The following is a 12,884-nucleotide window of genomic DNA, read 5'->3' as shown; positions in this document are numbered from 1 at the left end:
CTAATCATTTTCGCAGTAATTGTGTGTGTCTTTCGTGATTTTGTGTTTATTTAAGTTCTTTTTGCATCTCTTTCTGGTCAATTTTTGTCTCTAATTTTGCGTCTTTAGTGATTTTGTATGACTCTGTGGCCATTTTTCATATTTTACAGTGATTTTTTTACATCTCTTTGTGGTGATTTTGTGCCACTTTGTACATATTATCTGTCTCTTTGCATCTCTTTGCAGGGATTTTTTTGTCTCTTTGTATTAATTTTTGCATTTCTTTGTGGTGATTTTGTGCCACTTTGTGTTTATTCTGTGTCTCTTTGGGCTCATTTTGCATCTCCTCAAAGTGATTTTGCGTCTCTCTGTGGCTATTCTTTGCCTGCTTGTGTTAATTTTGTATATATTTGTGGTCATTTTGTATATTTTTGTGTTCATTTTATGTTTATTTGTGATCTTTTTTGTCTCTTTGTGATGATTTGGTGCCTCTTTGTGTGCATTTTTGCATGTCTTTCTGGTTATTTTGTGTCTCTGTGTTGATTGTGTACCTCATTTTTTTTATTTCAGTGTGTCTCAACGTGGACTTTTTTTGTCTTTGTGTTTATTTTGATCCTCTTCACCGTCATTTTGTGCCTCTTTGTGTGCATTTTACATCTGATCGTGTTCATTTTGTGTCTCCTTGTGGCCATTTAATTTCTTATATGGCTATTTATGTCTCTTTATTGTTGTTTTGTGTCTCTTTGTAGTAGTTTTCTTTCTTTTTTGTGCAGTGTTTCCTTCGTGCTGTCATTTGAATGACTTTCTAACAAGCAACATAAGCACTCACCTGATCCATTGAACCTGTGGGGTTTTGCCCAAATTTCAAATGAAACCCAGCAGAGTAGATCTGACTCTGCCGTTAAGAAACTAACAATCAACAGGAAAATGTGCTGCAGTTTGACTACGAACACGCTGATCTGTAATGACCAGAGAGGAGCAGTGGAGCATGAAATGATGTGATGGGAGGTTGATTCTACACTCTGGAAATGAATGGAAACATTTTGCAAAAGTTGCAATCAATGAGCAACAAAATTAATGAAAACAGTCCTCAGGCGGCTGCAGAAACTTGGAACTGAGTCAGGTCGAATGAATCAGAGAAATGCATTAAATTCTCTTCATGTGCACCATGAGAGGAGCAGAGAGAGATGAGCTTCAACCAACCAGAACAGAAAACAAAGGCGGTCATCGCTTCTCTCAGCTTCCTTGTCATAATTAGTTACCTGTCGTGGTTTGCCAGGTGACCCGTCTTGTATCTTCTCAAAGTGGAACTTCATATCACAGCTGCAGTGTTCAGAGATCTCAGGGTGGATTTTTCTTGTGGCTAAAACTTTTTATTTCCGACATTCCTCCAGGTATGATGCTGCTCCCAGCCAGTGTTCTGATTGGCCTGCTGTGCCTGAGCCATGCAGGAGGTGTTGAGGGTTTCGCTCGTCTCCAGGACAACGTGGAGTTACGCTCAGCCTTTTCAGTCGCTCGGACCAGCAGCATGGAGGGCGGACCAAAGATGACGGTGACCTTTGACACCGTTTACGTCAACATCGGCGGGGATTTTGATGCCAAGGCCGGTTTGTTTCGCTGCCGTATCCCTGGAGCTTATTATTTCTCCTTCACAGTGGGCAAGTTCCCACATAAAGACCTGTCAGTGATGCTGATGAAGAACAGAAACGAGGTGCAGGCCATCGTGTACGAGGAGAACGCCGGAGAGGAGAGGAAGGTGGGTTTAGCACCTCGGAAAGTTAGAGTGTTGTTCTGTAGAATAACAGTCTAATCATAGAATGATAGACTGATGATGGTGATATTGTGTATTATCTAACTGTCAATACATTCAGTGAAAATACCAAAACATACAAACTGTAACATTTAGGTTTGATGTGTGGTGGTTGGACCATTTTTCTAAAGAGAAACAGTACGATGGAGACGGATAACTACAGCACCTCAATTTCACTCTCCTGCTTTTAACAACAACTTCCTCATTCTGATTCTCATGTGACCAAAACAACCAATCAGAATCATGAAAGGCTCAGGCTGCGATATCTTGAATTGCAGCGTTCTTTAAAGAGACAAACATAGCTATTTATACGTGTACATGTGTAATGTACAATGTAATATAAAATCATTTATGTACTCAATGTGTAAACATGTGAATCCATCCATCCATCAATTATTTACACACTACTTAATCTTCATTAGGGTCACACACTTTTTAAAACAAGTACATTCACATTCACACTGAACACAGACATTCTTATTACTTACCTCTTGACACACAGTCATTAAACTTTAAATGTTGCCTGCTGCGAAGAAACGACCACATAGAGACCTGACCATCGTGCTGATGGGCTGCAGAGAAAACAGACTTAAAAAGATTAAAAACATGGAAAGGAAATAGTGAAAGGAAAAGTTGGCAAGTAGAGAAAAAAAGTGCAAATGCTCCCTTTGAATTGGATAAATACAGATTCAGCTGAACTAGAAATACTCCATCCATCCATCCATTATCTATACATCACTAAATCCTCATTGGGATCAAGGGGGGCTGGAGTCTATCCCAGCTCTCTTGGGGTGAAGGTAGGCGACACCCTGGACAGGTCCAAGACAGTCTGGCTGCAGACCTCCACTCTCAGGACCCTTCCTTGCAGACCCCTCTCGACAGGTCACCAATCTATCACAGAGATACACACAGAGACAAACAGTCACACTCGCATTCACACCTACAAACAGTTAAGAATCTCCACTTAACATCAGCATGTTTTTGGACTATGGGAGGAAGCCGGAGAACTCGGAGAAAACCCACGCATGCACAGGGAGAACATGCAAACTCCATGCAGAAAGATCCCACTGAGAACCACTGAGCTACTCTGCAGCCTGAACATGTAAATGTTCCTATTATTAATATTCACATTTTTAGTACAAATTACTGCCAAAATGTGTGTTATGAACTCATGCATCTTACAGAATTACCAAGTCTGAGGATCAAATCCTGACACATTTCATGCCTCTGAGCAACATCCATTATTGTCCAAAAACTGTTAAAAATACATCAGTGGCATGTTCCTTCATTACTAATTTATTAATTACTCTCCAACAAATGCAGTATTTCCCTCCTTTTTTTCAGCATTGTGTTGTAAAAGCTACAGCACACAGGAATTTACTGCTTTTTCTAAAAAAAAAAAAAAAAAAAAAAAAAAAGCAAACTTTAAACTATTTGTAAAGATTTTTTGTCTTCAGTATAAACCTTTAAGCTCTGGTTTGAGACCAATGGTTGTTGCTGGGAAGCTGCAAACTACTAAAAGATGGACTGGTTGTTTCTATCACAGGATTGGATAAGAAAAATACACATTGATGTCAAACCTGTCCTTCAGATGCAGCATTGTCTTTCTTTTTTGCACCTCTATACTGACAGATGATGGCCTCTGACTCAGGGTCGTCCTTTAAAGCTACATCCAGACTGATTTGTTTTCTACAAGTGTGGACAGTAGGAGACATTTAAAACACTGGTTAACCTGTTTTAGTTTTGAAACTCTGGGACTGCATTTTAGTGTAGACGGACAGACAGACACTTAGAAAAGATGACACCACTTTCACTCTGAGTCCTTCTCTGATTGGTCACGCTCCAGTCACGTGACCCTTCTCTATTCATTCAACATGGAGGATGAATTACAGACATCGCTGACCTTGTTGTCAGCAGCTCTTGTACGGTTAAAAAAAATCTCTGGTCATGCTTTTCAATATTGATTGAAGATTTAATCAAGATTCAGGAGGTTTTATTAGTCCCATGCTCATACAAAATGTGGTGTGAAATTCAAAGTCACAGTTCCTCAAGGCTGTGCAATAGCAATAGGAGATTATAGGGACAGTCTTGAAAAACAGTGGAAAAATATGAATATCATTCTATTTTCTACAACTAACCAGCTGTTTGAATAAACCATGTATGGCCTACAATATGTGCAGAGAAGAAGAAAAGAAACTTGAGTGGACAGAGATCATTTTCATTTTAAAACATTGTTATAAATGTGGTGGTGTCGTTCCTGTTTTAAAATGAAAGTGTATCAGTGTGGATGCAAACAACAGCCCGAGTAGACTGATTGTTTAGCATTACAAAGAAATCACTGGAAATCTTTCATTGTCCCTTCTATTTATTGATTCTCAAGCAAATTTCGCTGCCACTGGTTTCAATTCAACAGTGTACTGCAAACACCAGCTGTATACTTACTGTTATCTGTCTGCATCATGTAAGCTGATGTCTTTCATCATGTCTCTCTGTCTCCTGATGCATCTGTCTTAATAAATCATGAGTGAAACTTTGTTTTCAGTTAAACTACCCACCCGTTGCTGAGTTTCCTGATTAGCAGGTGAACCGCACAGCCTGTTCATTTCGTAAATGCTGCTGTAAACCCTTTTACAAGGACGGGATTAGACTCTGCTGTTGTTACAGTAAAGTAGCTGAATTAAGCACAAAATTTTAAACCAGAACAGTAATAATGACTTTATCTAGCTCTGTGTTTTTGCTGCTTTTCACACAATTCTGCTGAGAAGAAAGCAGGAGGAAGCAGCAGAAACACGACACGAACACTGATTCTTTCTTCCCCTTCTATGATGGCAAACACAGCACAGATTTCCAGTTGCTATTCTGTCTGTTGAGGCAGGTTAAGGCTGAATAAAGTAACTCTACTGCCTCTAGAGCAGCAGTTTACTGCAACAATGTGTTATTTCTTTCACACAGCAGGACAGACTCACTTCACACAACAAAAACACTCAGTGCAGGAAAATATCTCCTGTGACTATTAAACTGTAACACAGAATATTATATCATTATAATACTATTACTGAGGCATTAAATAACAGGATTTCACTGTTGTAGTCACTCTAAATGCCACTCAAAGAATTGGAATCAGGAATCATTACAAAGGGAATCTATAAGCAGAATTGTAATCACAATGATTGAAACTTACTAGTTAGCATAAATCCTCCTGTCACAAAAACTAGAAAAACAGGAAAGCGTTGTTAGATTGAATGTTGGAATACTAACTTAGTTTCAATGCCACCCATTAATTCTTTCAGTTAAGAGGTGAAAGGACTTCTTAAACTAAACAAATAGTTCAAAATGTTAGGACATTTGCCTACTTTAGCAGCATGGATAGGTGTACTTTTGCGTAATTGTGTGTATTTGTGTATTTGTGCTAAGCTAGGCTAACTGCTGCCTACCACCACTCCACAGATAATACAGGTTTTTTCCTGACTCAAGATGGGCCTTTGGGTTGTGACAACAAACAAAAGTTAGCATGATGCCTCCACTTGTAATCAAAGTAATGAGTCTGTGTTACCATATTTTACAGAAAACTATGCATTTATAAACAAATATGTATGCTTTGCTTCAAAAAATGGTTTTATGCTCAGTAATTATGATTTTGGCACTGACTAAAGCCTCTTTGCATTCCTCTGTGCAAGAAAAACCCTGTACTACAAAGAAATAATCAAGCCTTTTTAAAGTCTTGGCAAGAAAGCAAGACGACCGGCTGTCTGATTTTAGACAGATCTCTCAGCCTCTGGTTCAAATAATGTCTAAGCTCTCTTTCAGGATGTATTTTCCTCTCTAAGGAAATGTTTACAGCGGTCTTTTATCATGTCAGAGCTTCCAGTGTCGCCTTACAGAGGGTGTGTTTGTGCTGAGGCGGGGAGTGAAAGCAGAACAAAGGGGATTATTCCCCTGAATGAGCAGCTACGTGGGGTACATGATTGGATTATGTGTTTGGTGTCGGCGCCTCCGTGTACGTCAGGTGTAGATGTGCCTCTGTGGCCGGGGTGATAACGTCTGCCTCTGTCCTCAGGTGCAGAGCCAGAGCGTGATGCTGCAGCTGGAGTTCGGCGACACCGTCTGGCTGCGTCTCCATGGCGACCCCCGCTATGCTCTGTACAGCAACACGGGCCACTACACCACCTTCAACGGTTACCTGGTCTACCCCGACACCTACGACTACCAGACGCACCACCACCAGCAGCAGCACCACCCCGCCTACAACTCCCAGCAGCCCCTGCAGGACAGCATCCCCCAGGCCATGGAGCACGCCAGGTCAGGGGCCAAGGAGGAGGAGAAGGAGCAGCAGCAGCACCGGGAGGAAGAGGACGAGGAGGAGGAGGATGACGAGGACGACCAGAGATCTGCCTTCTCGGTGGGACGCACCCAGAGCATCGTGGGAGTCAACCAGGTGGGGATGCCTCAGCACCAGCCGGTCAGCTTTGACACGGCCTTCGTCAACATCGGGGAGGACTTCAACGTGACGGAGGGGGTGTTCACCTGCCGAGTTCCCGGGGCCTATTACTTCTCCTTCAACGTGGGCAAGCTGCCGCAGAAGACGCTGTCGGTGAAGCTGATGAAGAACCGTCTGGAGGTGCAGGCGATGATCTACGACGACAGCCAGGGAGAGAAAGCCCTGCAGAGCCAGAGCTTGATGCTGTCGCTGAAGCCCGGCGACACGGTGTGGCTCTACTCCCACCAGAGAGACGGCTTCGGGGCCTACAGCAACCACGCCAAGTACATCACCTTCACCGGCTTCCTGGTTTACCCGGACTTCCCCACCAGCACCACCACCGCCACTGCCACCAGCCAATCATATGCAGACAAGAAGCCCTAGCTGCAGCACCCTGGTTAGAGACTGAACATTGTCGGAGGAATTCATGCAAGATGGAAAAATCTCAGAGTCCACACACGCTGCTTTGTGGCGTCTTTCCTCCTCATATGAATTCCTCCGCAAAGTCACAGGGACCTTGGACTGAGTGTTAAAAGAAAATCTCTTCAGATTTCAGCTAATGGCTTCCCAAGATACGACTTCATCGCACTCAAATGTGAATGTTTCACTCGATAATGAAAACTCGGTCATTACCCGCTCACCCCGGTGTCACTGCCGACAAAAGAGACAGAAATTGTACCTCTGTGTCTTTTTTACAGCTTAAAAATATAAAAAATTCAGTCTGCGTCCACTGTTGGTGCAGCACAATAAATGTATTTTATGATCAGATGGCTGCACTGTGGGCCCACTCACAAACATGTGACTAAAGAAAAACAAAATCAGTGGTTGTGTAAGAACTATTCAGATCCTTCACTTAAATCAAAGTAACACAAGAGTCTAAAAATACTCCACTTGTAGTACAATTACAAAAGTTTCACTACAAAATATATATATATATGTTAAAGGTACAATACTCTTTAAAAAAATAATACATCGCATTCTTGGATGTTATGGTAAAAGTTTTAGGCTTTTATGAGCTGTAGATGCGACAATGAAGGAGCATTCACTGGAGATTTATACCGTGCATTTAAAAAGTATTCAGCCCCATAGGAAGTTTTCTCATTTTATTGCTTTTTATGAATGATAGTCAATTTAATTTGCCTTCTTTTTTTTTTTTTTTACAAGAATTTACCAAAAAAAAGACTCTTTCATGTCAAAGTGAAAACAGACTTCTATGAAGTAATTATTTCAAAATATAAAATGTAAAATAAGTGATTGAGAGGTGTCATGAGTATCTTGGTGGCCTCCCTCACTAGTGTCTTTATTGCACTCTAGTTAAGATTTAATATGAGCTTTTTTGTTCTACAGTGGCTTTCTCTTTGTCACTCTTTTTTGACGCAGTTGTATGAACAGTCTCTCCCATTTCAGCTGCTGAAGTTTATAACTCCTTCAAAGGAGTCATATGTGTCTTGGTGGCCTCCCTCATTAGTCTCTTTATTGCATGATCACTTTTAAAGACTGGCTGCCAACCAATAAAAAACATAAAATATCATAAAACATAAGAGTGATTAGGAGGAGTCATAGGTGTCTTGGTGGCCTCTCTTATTCAACTCTTTTCTGTACTATCACTGAGTCCTTGAGGATGACCTGCTCTAGGCATATATAAACCTGATGGATTTAACTCGAATCTAAATGATATTCAACGACTTGGAGGTTTCCATGTATCCATCCCATGAATTATGCTTTCTAATGACCTTTTCAAGGAGTTTCTGGAAGTGTTCTTTAGTCTTCATGATGCTGTTTTATCCAGGAGTAATGTCCACCAGTGACTGGACCTTCCAGATAAAAGTGTCTTTATACTACAATCATGGAGACACATTCACTGCATTCAAATGATCTCCATGTCACTAATTGTGGGACATCCAGCATCAAGTGGTTGAATACTTGTGCAATTACTTATGCTATGTTTTATGTTTTTCATTGTTCAACATTGCTTTGTCGAAATCTGCTGATGTGCAATGAATCCGTTTATAAATGTAAGGAACTTGGCACCGCTTAGAGCAGACTAAGCACCAAGACACCTATGAGTCCTCCAAATTACTTATTTCACTATTTAGATTTTAAATTTATTGACATTATTTGTATCTGCTAGATTGCGGTGAAATCCATCCATCCATTTTCTATACACCGCTTTATCCTCACTAGGGTCGTGGGGGGTGCTGGAGTCTATCACAGCTGACTCGGGCGAAGGCAGGGGACACCCTGGACAGGTCGCCAGTCTGTCGCAGGGCTACATATACAGACAAACAATCACACTCACATTCACACCTACCGGCAATTTAGAGTAATCAATTAACCTCAGCATATTTTTGGACTGTGGGAGGAAGCCGGAGTGCCCGGAGAAAACCCACGCATGCACAGGGAGAACATGCAAACTCCATGCAGAAAGATCCCAGGAAAGCTGGGACATGAACCGGGGATCTTCTTGCTGCAAGGCGAAAGTGCTAACCACTACGCTACTGTGCAGCCCACAGTTAAATCCATAATCAAGAAATGGAAGTATTATGGCACAGGTGTAAATCTGAGGGAGGCCACGAAGACACCAATGAGTTCCCCAAAGGACTTCCTTTACGTTTTTTGTTTTTAATTAATTGACATTACTTTATAGAAATCTGTTTTCACTTTGACATGCTTGAGACTTTAAGCCTAATTAAACTGAGCATATTGTTGAAAAGCAGTAAAAGAAGAAAATTTTGGAGACTTTTTCTGAGCACTGAGCGACATATGAGTGAGAGAGTTAACGACAGAGTTTTCGGTTTTAAGTGAAATATTGCTTTAAGTGCATTTGTTATCTTTGTCGAAGACTTGATGTTCCAGCTTGTAAGTAAAAAGTCACTTTAATTTCCTTGTATGTCTTTAGAGGCATGTGAAACGATATGAACTGTGTGTTTTGTGTCAAAATGAGTCCTCCTTCTCTTCATTTGGGAGTTTTGGTGTTTCTCGCCCCGACATCAGCAGGAGATCAAAGGACGACGGGACAAACTCGACAGCTTTGGGAATGTGCAGACTCCATATCCATCCGACTGTTGACCACATGCCACCTCTGGGCCTGCGGGGACCCGGACCCTAATTTGATTTCTAATTCTAGCAGTGTTTAATTCATGTCTTCAGATGGTGACCACTGTGGGGAAAATTGAATCGCTGCTCCCGGGTCGCTGTAATATGCATGTCTGTTTAATTTCACACCGCCGGGGAAAAAAAAGATGATGCTGTTCAAATTATAATGAACCTTGACTTTATGAAACCACCGTCTCTGTTGGAGAGGTGCCACGTGAAGTGATACTTCACTTTTAGTGAACGTTTAAACAAAAGTACATTCATGAGAAGCAAAAACTGTGGTCTTGACACCTTAGAGTGTTAAAAAAAAAAGGCATATTGAAGTGCCAAACTGATTTTCTTTAAATCAACAATAAGAGGAGCCTTCTTATCAGTTTTGGAATTGATTTGATAATGATAGCTATAATTTTGAAGGGTTGTTGCAGCTGATCTCTGCTTGTGTGTGGTGCTCAAAGAGTGAAAATAATTGAAAAGTCAACACTCTGTGAGGAGTTTTGCTTTGGTTTCACTTCCAGCCTGCTTTACTCTGACCAGTGTTGCTTCCAAATCACACCAGGCAGCTCTTTTTAAACAAATATACAAACTGCACATGATTTTATACACTACATGCAAAATCAGTTAGCTTGTTAACAGCCAGATATTTCTCTAAGGAGGGGGTGGAGACCAAAAACAGAGCAAAAAATAAATAAAATAGAGCATTCCTAGCTAACGGTTAATGTTCCCACAACATTGGCTAATTTCACCTACAAGTTCTAACAATACTTTAAAGAAAACTGCTTAATTTAATGATCAAAGAAGGTTTTAAGGGTATGTAGCATTTTCAATAATGTTCAAATCTGGTTAAAAATTAACATAAAACGTTTTAAGTGCAACATTTAGAGGATGTTTTAAGGTGATTGTCAAGGCCACAGACTCCATTTCTTGATAATAAAGAATGTTCCTAAATCAATGTTAAAAAAAAATGTTTTGAAGATCTTATTGCAGCCTCAGATGACATCCAAAAATATTTAAAAAGATGTGAAGCCAAAGGAGATGGAACATTTTGCCTGAAATATTCTGAGAATGCTTTGGCAAAATTGTTGAGGTAACAAATAAAATGATTTTCTATGATAATGAACGAAGGACGTTCTCAATGTTACATTAAAAAAAAAGTTCTAAAATGATGCATAGATTATGAAGACATTACAAGAATTTACGCAGAGCAAAAAAAAAAAAAAAGTACAGGTGTAAAAAGCCTGATTACAAGTAAATAACAATGCTGTTCTGTGTCTGCTGGGTCCACAAATAAACAACTGCTTGCTAACGGGTTCACCATATTGTGGTCAGGGGAAAAGGAGGCACAAGAAATTTTCTAAAAAATGAGATTTTTACTCAAGATGCAGCCAAATCTGCTCACAATTCAAGCACAAAACTTTAAGCACCGCTTTCAAATCACCCAAAGCTGTACAGTGGGAAAAGTGAAGATCAGTGCACGAAATTTGACAATTCTTGGTGTATTTATTTAGAAAAATCTGAACCTACAAGAGGTAAATGGCACCAGGATGAAGCTGAGAATAAAGTCATAAAAGTGTGTCCTCGCTGTGATCTCTGTGGCTCTGGGGGGAAATGGACTCCCACCTTCTCTGGAAACTAATAACCGTCAGCGAGCTCTGGGCTGCTCTCAGCCGATGCCGCACTAATCGACAATTTCCTGTCCTTTACGGCTGCAAGAAGTGACTAGATTTTGGACAAATGAAATTAAGCTGCGAGTGGGCCTCATTTCAGATAATGATGTATTCCGTCACAGTCGAACCCTCAGTGGTTTCTCCATTTGAGCCTCAGTCAGTGCACAGAGGTGGACCTGTGATTGCCTCAGTTTTAGTTTTAGGAAACCATGAGCAGCCTGCAACAAACCCTGGAGTGTAAAGCGACTCGAGCATCTGAGACACTCTGAAGCACTCGTGTGATGCATGCATGTAACTGAAAATACAGTGAATTAAAACAGAGATCGCTGAGCAGCTTCACAGGCCCAGTCGACGCCTGTTGACGGTGTATTTTTATCGATAAGTGAATTTATCTGTACAGTGACTGACATTATGTTGGATGTTTTTCGGTCTGTGCTTCTCTGTTTCTGATAATCCCGATGAAAGATTGTGTTGTAGAAAATATGTGGAGCAGACACGGGTCAAAATGTGGTTAAAATTATTTGGTTATTGCTCAGTTTTGCTTGGTGTCATCTTCCAAAATGAGCAATTTTGAGTCCAAATCCAACTGCGGTGTTAAAATAAATGAAAAAAAAAGACACTGGAAACATTTTAACTCATGTCTGGCTCATGTTGACTCTTTGAAATGTTTTTTCGTATGTGTAAAATGAATGCTTCAGTGAAAATGTTTGACAAAATAAAAAAAAACAAGAAACCTACAGGCCAGACTGTTAATTTACAGCTTGATTTTATAGTCTGTGCTGCAGCGCCACCTGTTGGTCGAGTCCAGTATGGTAGATTTACATGGAAGACTTATTCTTTAATTGGGTGTTTTAATGATGGTGGTTAAAAAAAAAAAAAAAAGCACTATCTAACACGTTGGTCCAGAATCTACCGAATGTCTTTGTTTGGTTTGAGATCTGGTGACTGTGCATCAGTCAGTGAACCTTTGTGTTCTATGGATGGTCACATCTTGGAGGAAACATCCCATCAGGGCTTAAATGTTCCTTCAGAACTACTTTCCACTGATTGGAAGTAAAGCTTCTCTCAAACCAAACCAGCAAAATGCCTCCAAAACACAGCAGAGCCACCAGAATCCCCTCACTGTGAGTTGTCGTGTTTTTCCTTTAATATGTCACTGATTTGTACATGCCATGCTAATTAAATACTATTTTCCTGTGGACACGTAAGTTTACAGGAAAGTCGGTATCCCAATTAACTCAATGCTTACCAAGTAAAGTGAGCAAATGTCAACTGTATGACCAAAACTATGAAAACACACACGCTTAAAATCCACAAGTATGGAAGCTAATTAGTCATAAAAGTACAACTACAAATATGACTTCCAATCCGAAAACATCCAATTAAAGGTGGTCATCAATCGCTGATGTACTGAGCCAGGGTTGTTGGCACTACCTGAAAAAATCTACCGAATATGAGCTTGATATTTTGGAGAGTGTCACATTTAAAGTTGATAATTGTGTCTAAGGCTCAAAGCTGACGTGCAGATTCACAGCTGGGGAACATTTGCTGCACATCTTTCCTGTCTCTCCACAGTCCTCATCAACTAAAGGCTTAAAATTGCCCCAAAAACATATAACTGGAAGACAAAAAAAGCGCAATCGTGTAAACAGATGTGACTTTTGACTGGAAACTTAAGTGTGATGTTGTCTTGGATACTGTGATATATATATGTGTTGGCTGCCTCACAAGTCCCGATTGAAAGCTTCTATTTGCTTATTTGTGTACATTTTAGTCATTTAAAACCACTAAATTAGCTACCAACAGTTCATTTTTGCTATGTACCTGTGGAAGAAATCTTAAAATTTGCAGAATCTGA

At 40.4% G+C, this 12,884-nt stretch overlaps 1 protein-coding gene across 1 annotated transcript in view; it reads left to right on the top strand.

Moving 5' to 3' along the window:
• c1qtnf4 (C1q and TNF related 4) overlaps positions 1–11,763 on the top strand; it is a 64,779-nt gene extending 53,016 nt beyond the window's left edge. The window contains exons 2-3 of the mRNA XM_022194817.2: positions 1,374–1,735; positions 5,847–11,763. Coding sequence (XP_022050509.2) covers positions 1,376–1,735; positions 5,847–6,650 — 1,164 coding nt within the window. The 5' untranslated portion in view covers positions 1,374–1,375 and the 3' untranslated portion in view covers positions 6,651–11,763. The remainder of the gene's footprint in view (positions 1–1,373; positions 1,736–5,846) is intronic.
• The last annotated feature ends 1,121 nt before the right edge of the window (positions 11,764–12,884 follow it).

The sequence above is a fragment of the Acanthochromis polyacanthus genome, chromosome 2 (genome assembly GCF_021347895.1).
Source record: "Acanthochromis polyacanthus isolate Apoly-LR-REF ecotype Palm Island chromosome 2, KAUST_Apoly_ChrSc, whole genome shotgun sequence".
NCBI lineage: Eukaryota > Metazoa > Chordata > Actinopteri > Pomacentridae > Acanthochromis > Acanthochromis polyacanthus.
This window is presented reverse-complemented; position numbering and strand designations above follow the sequence as displayed.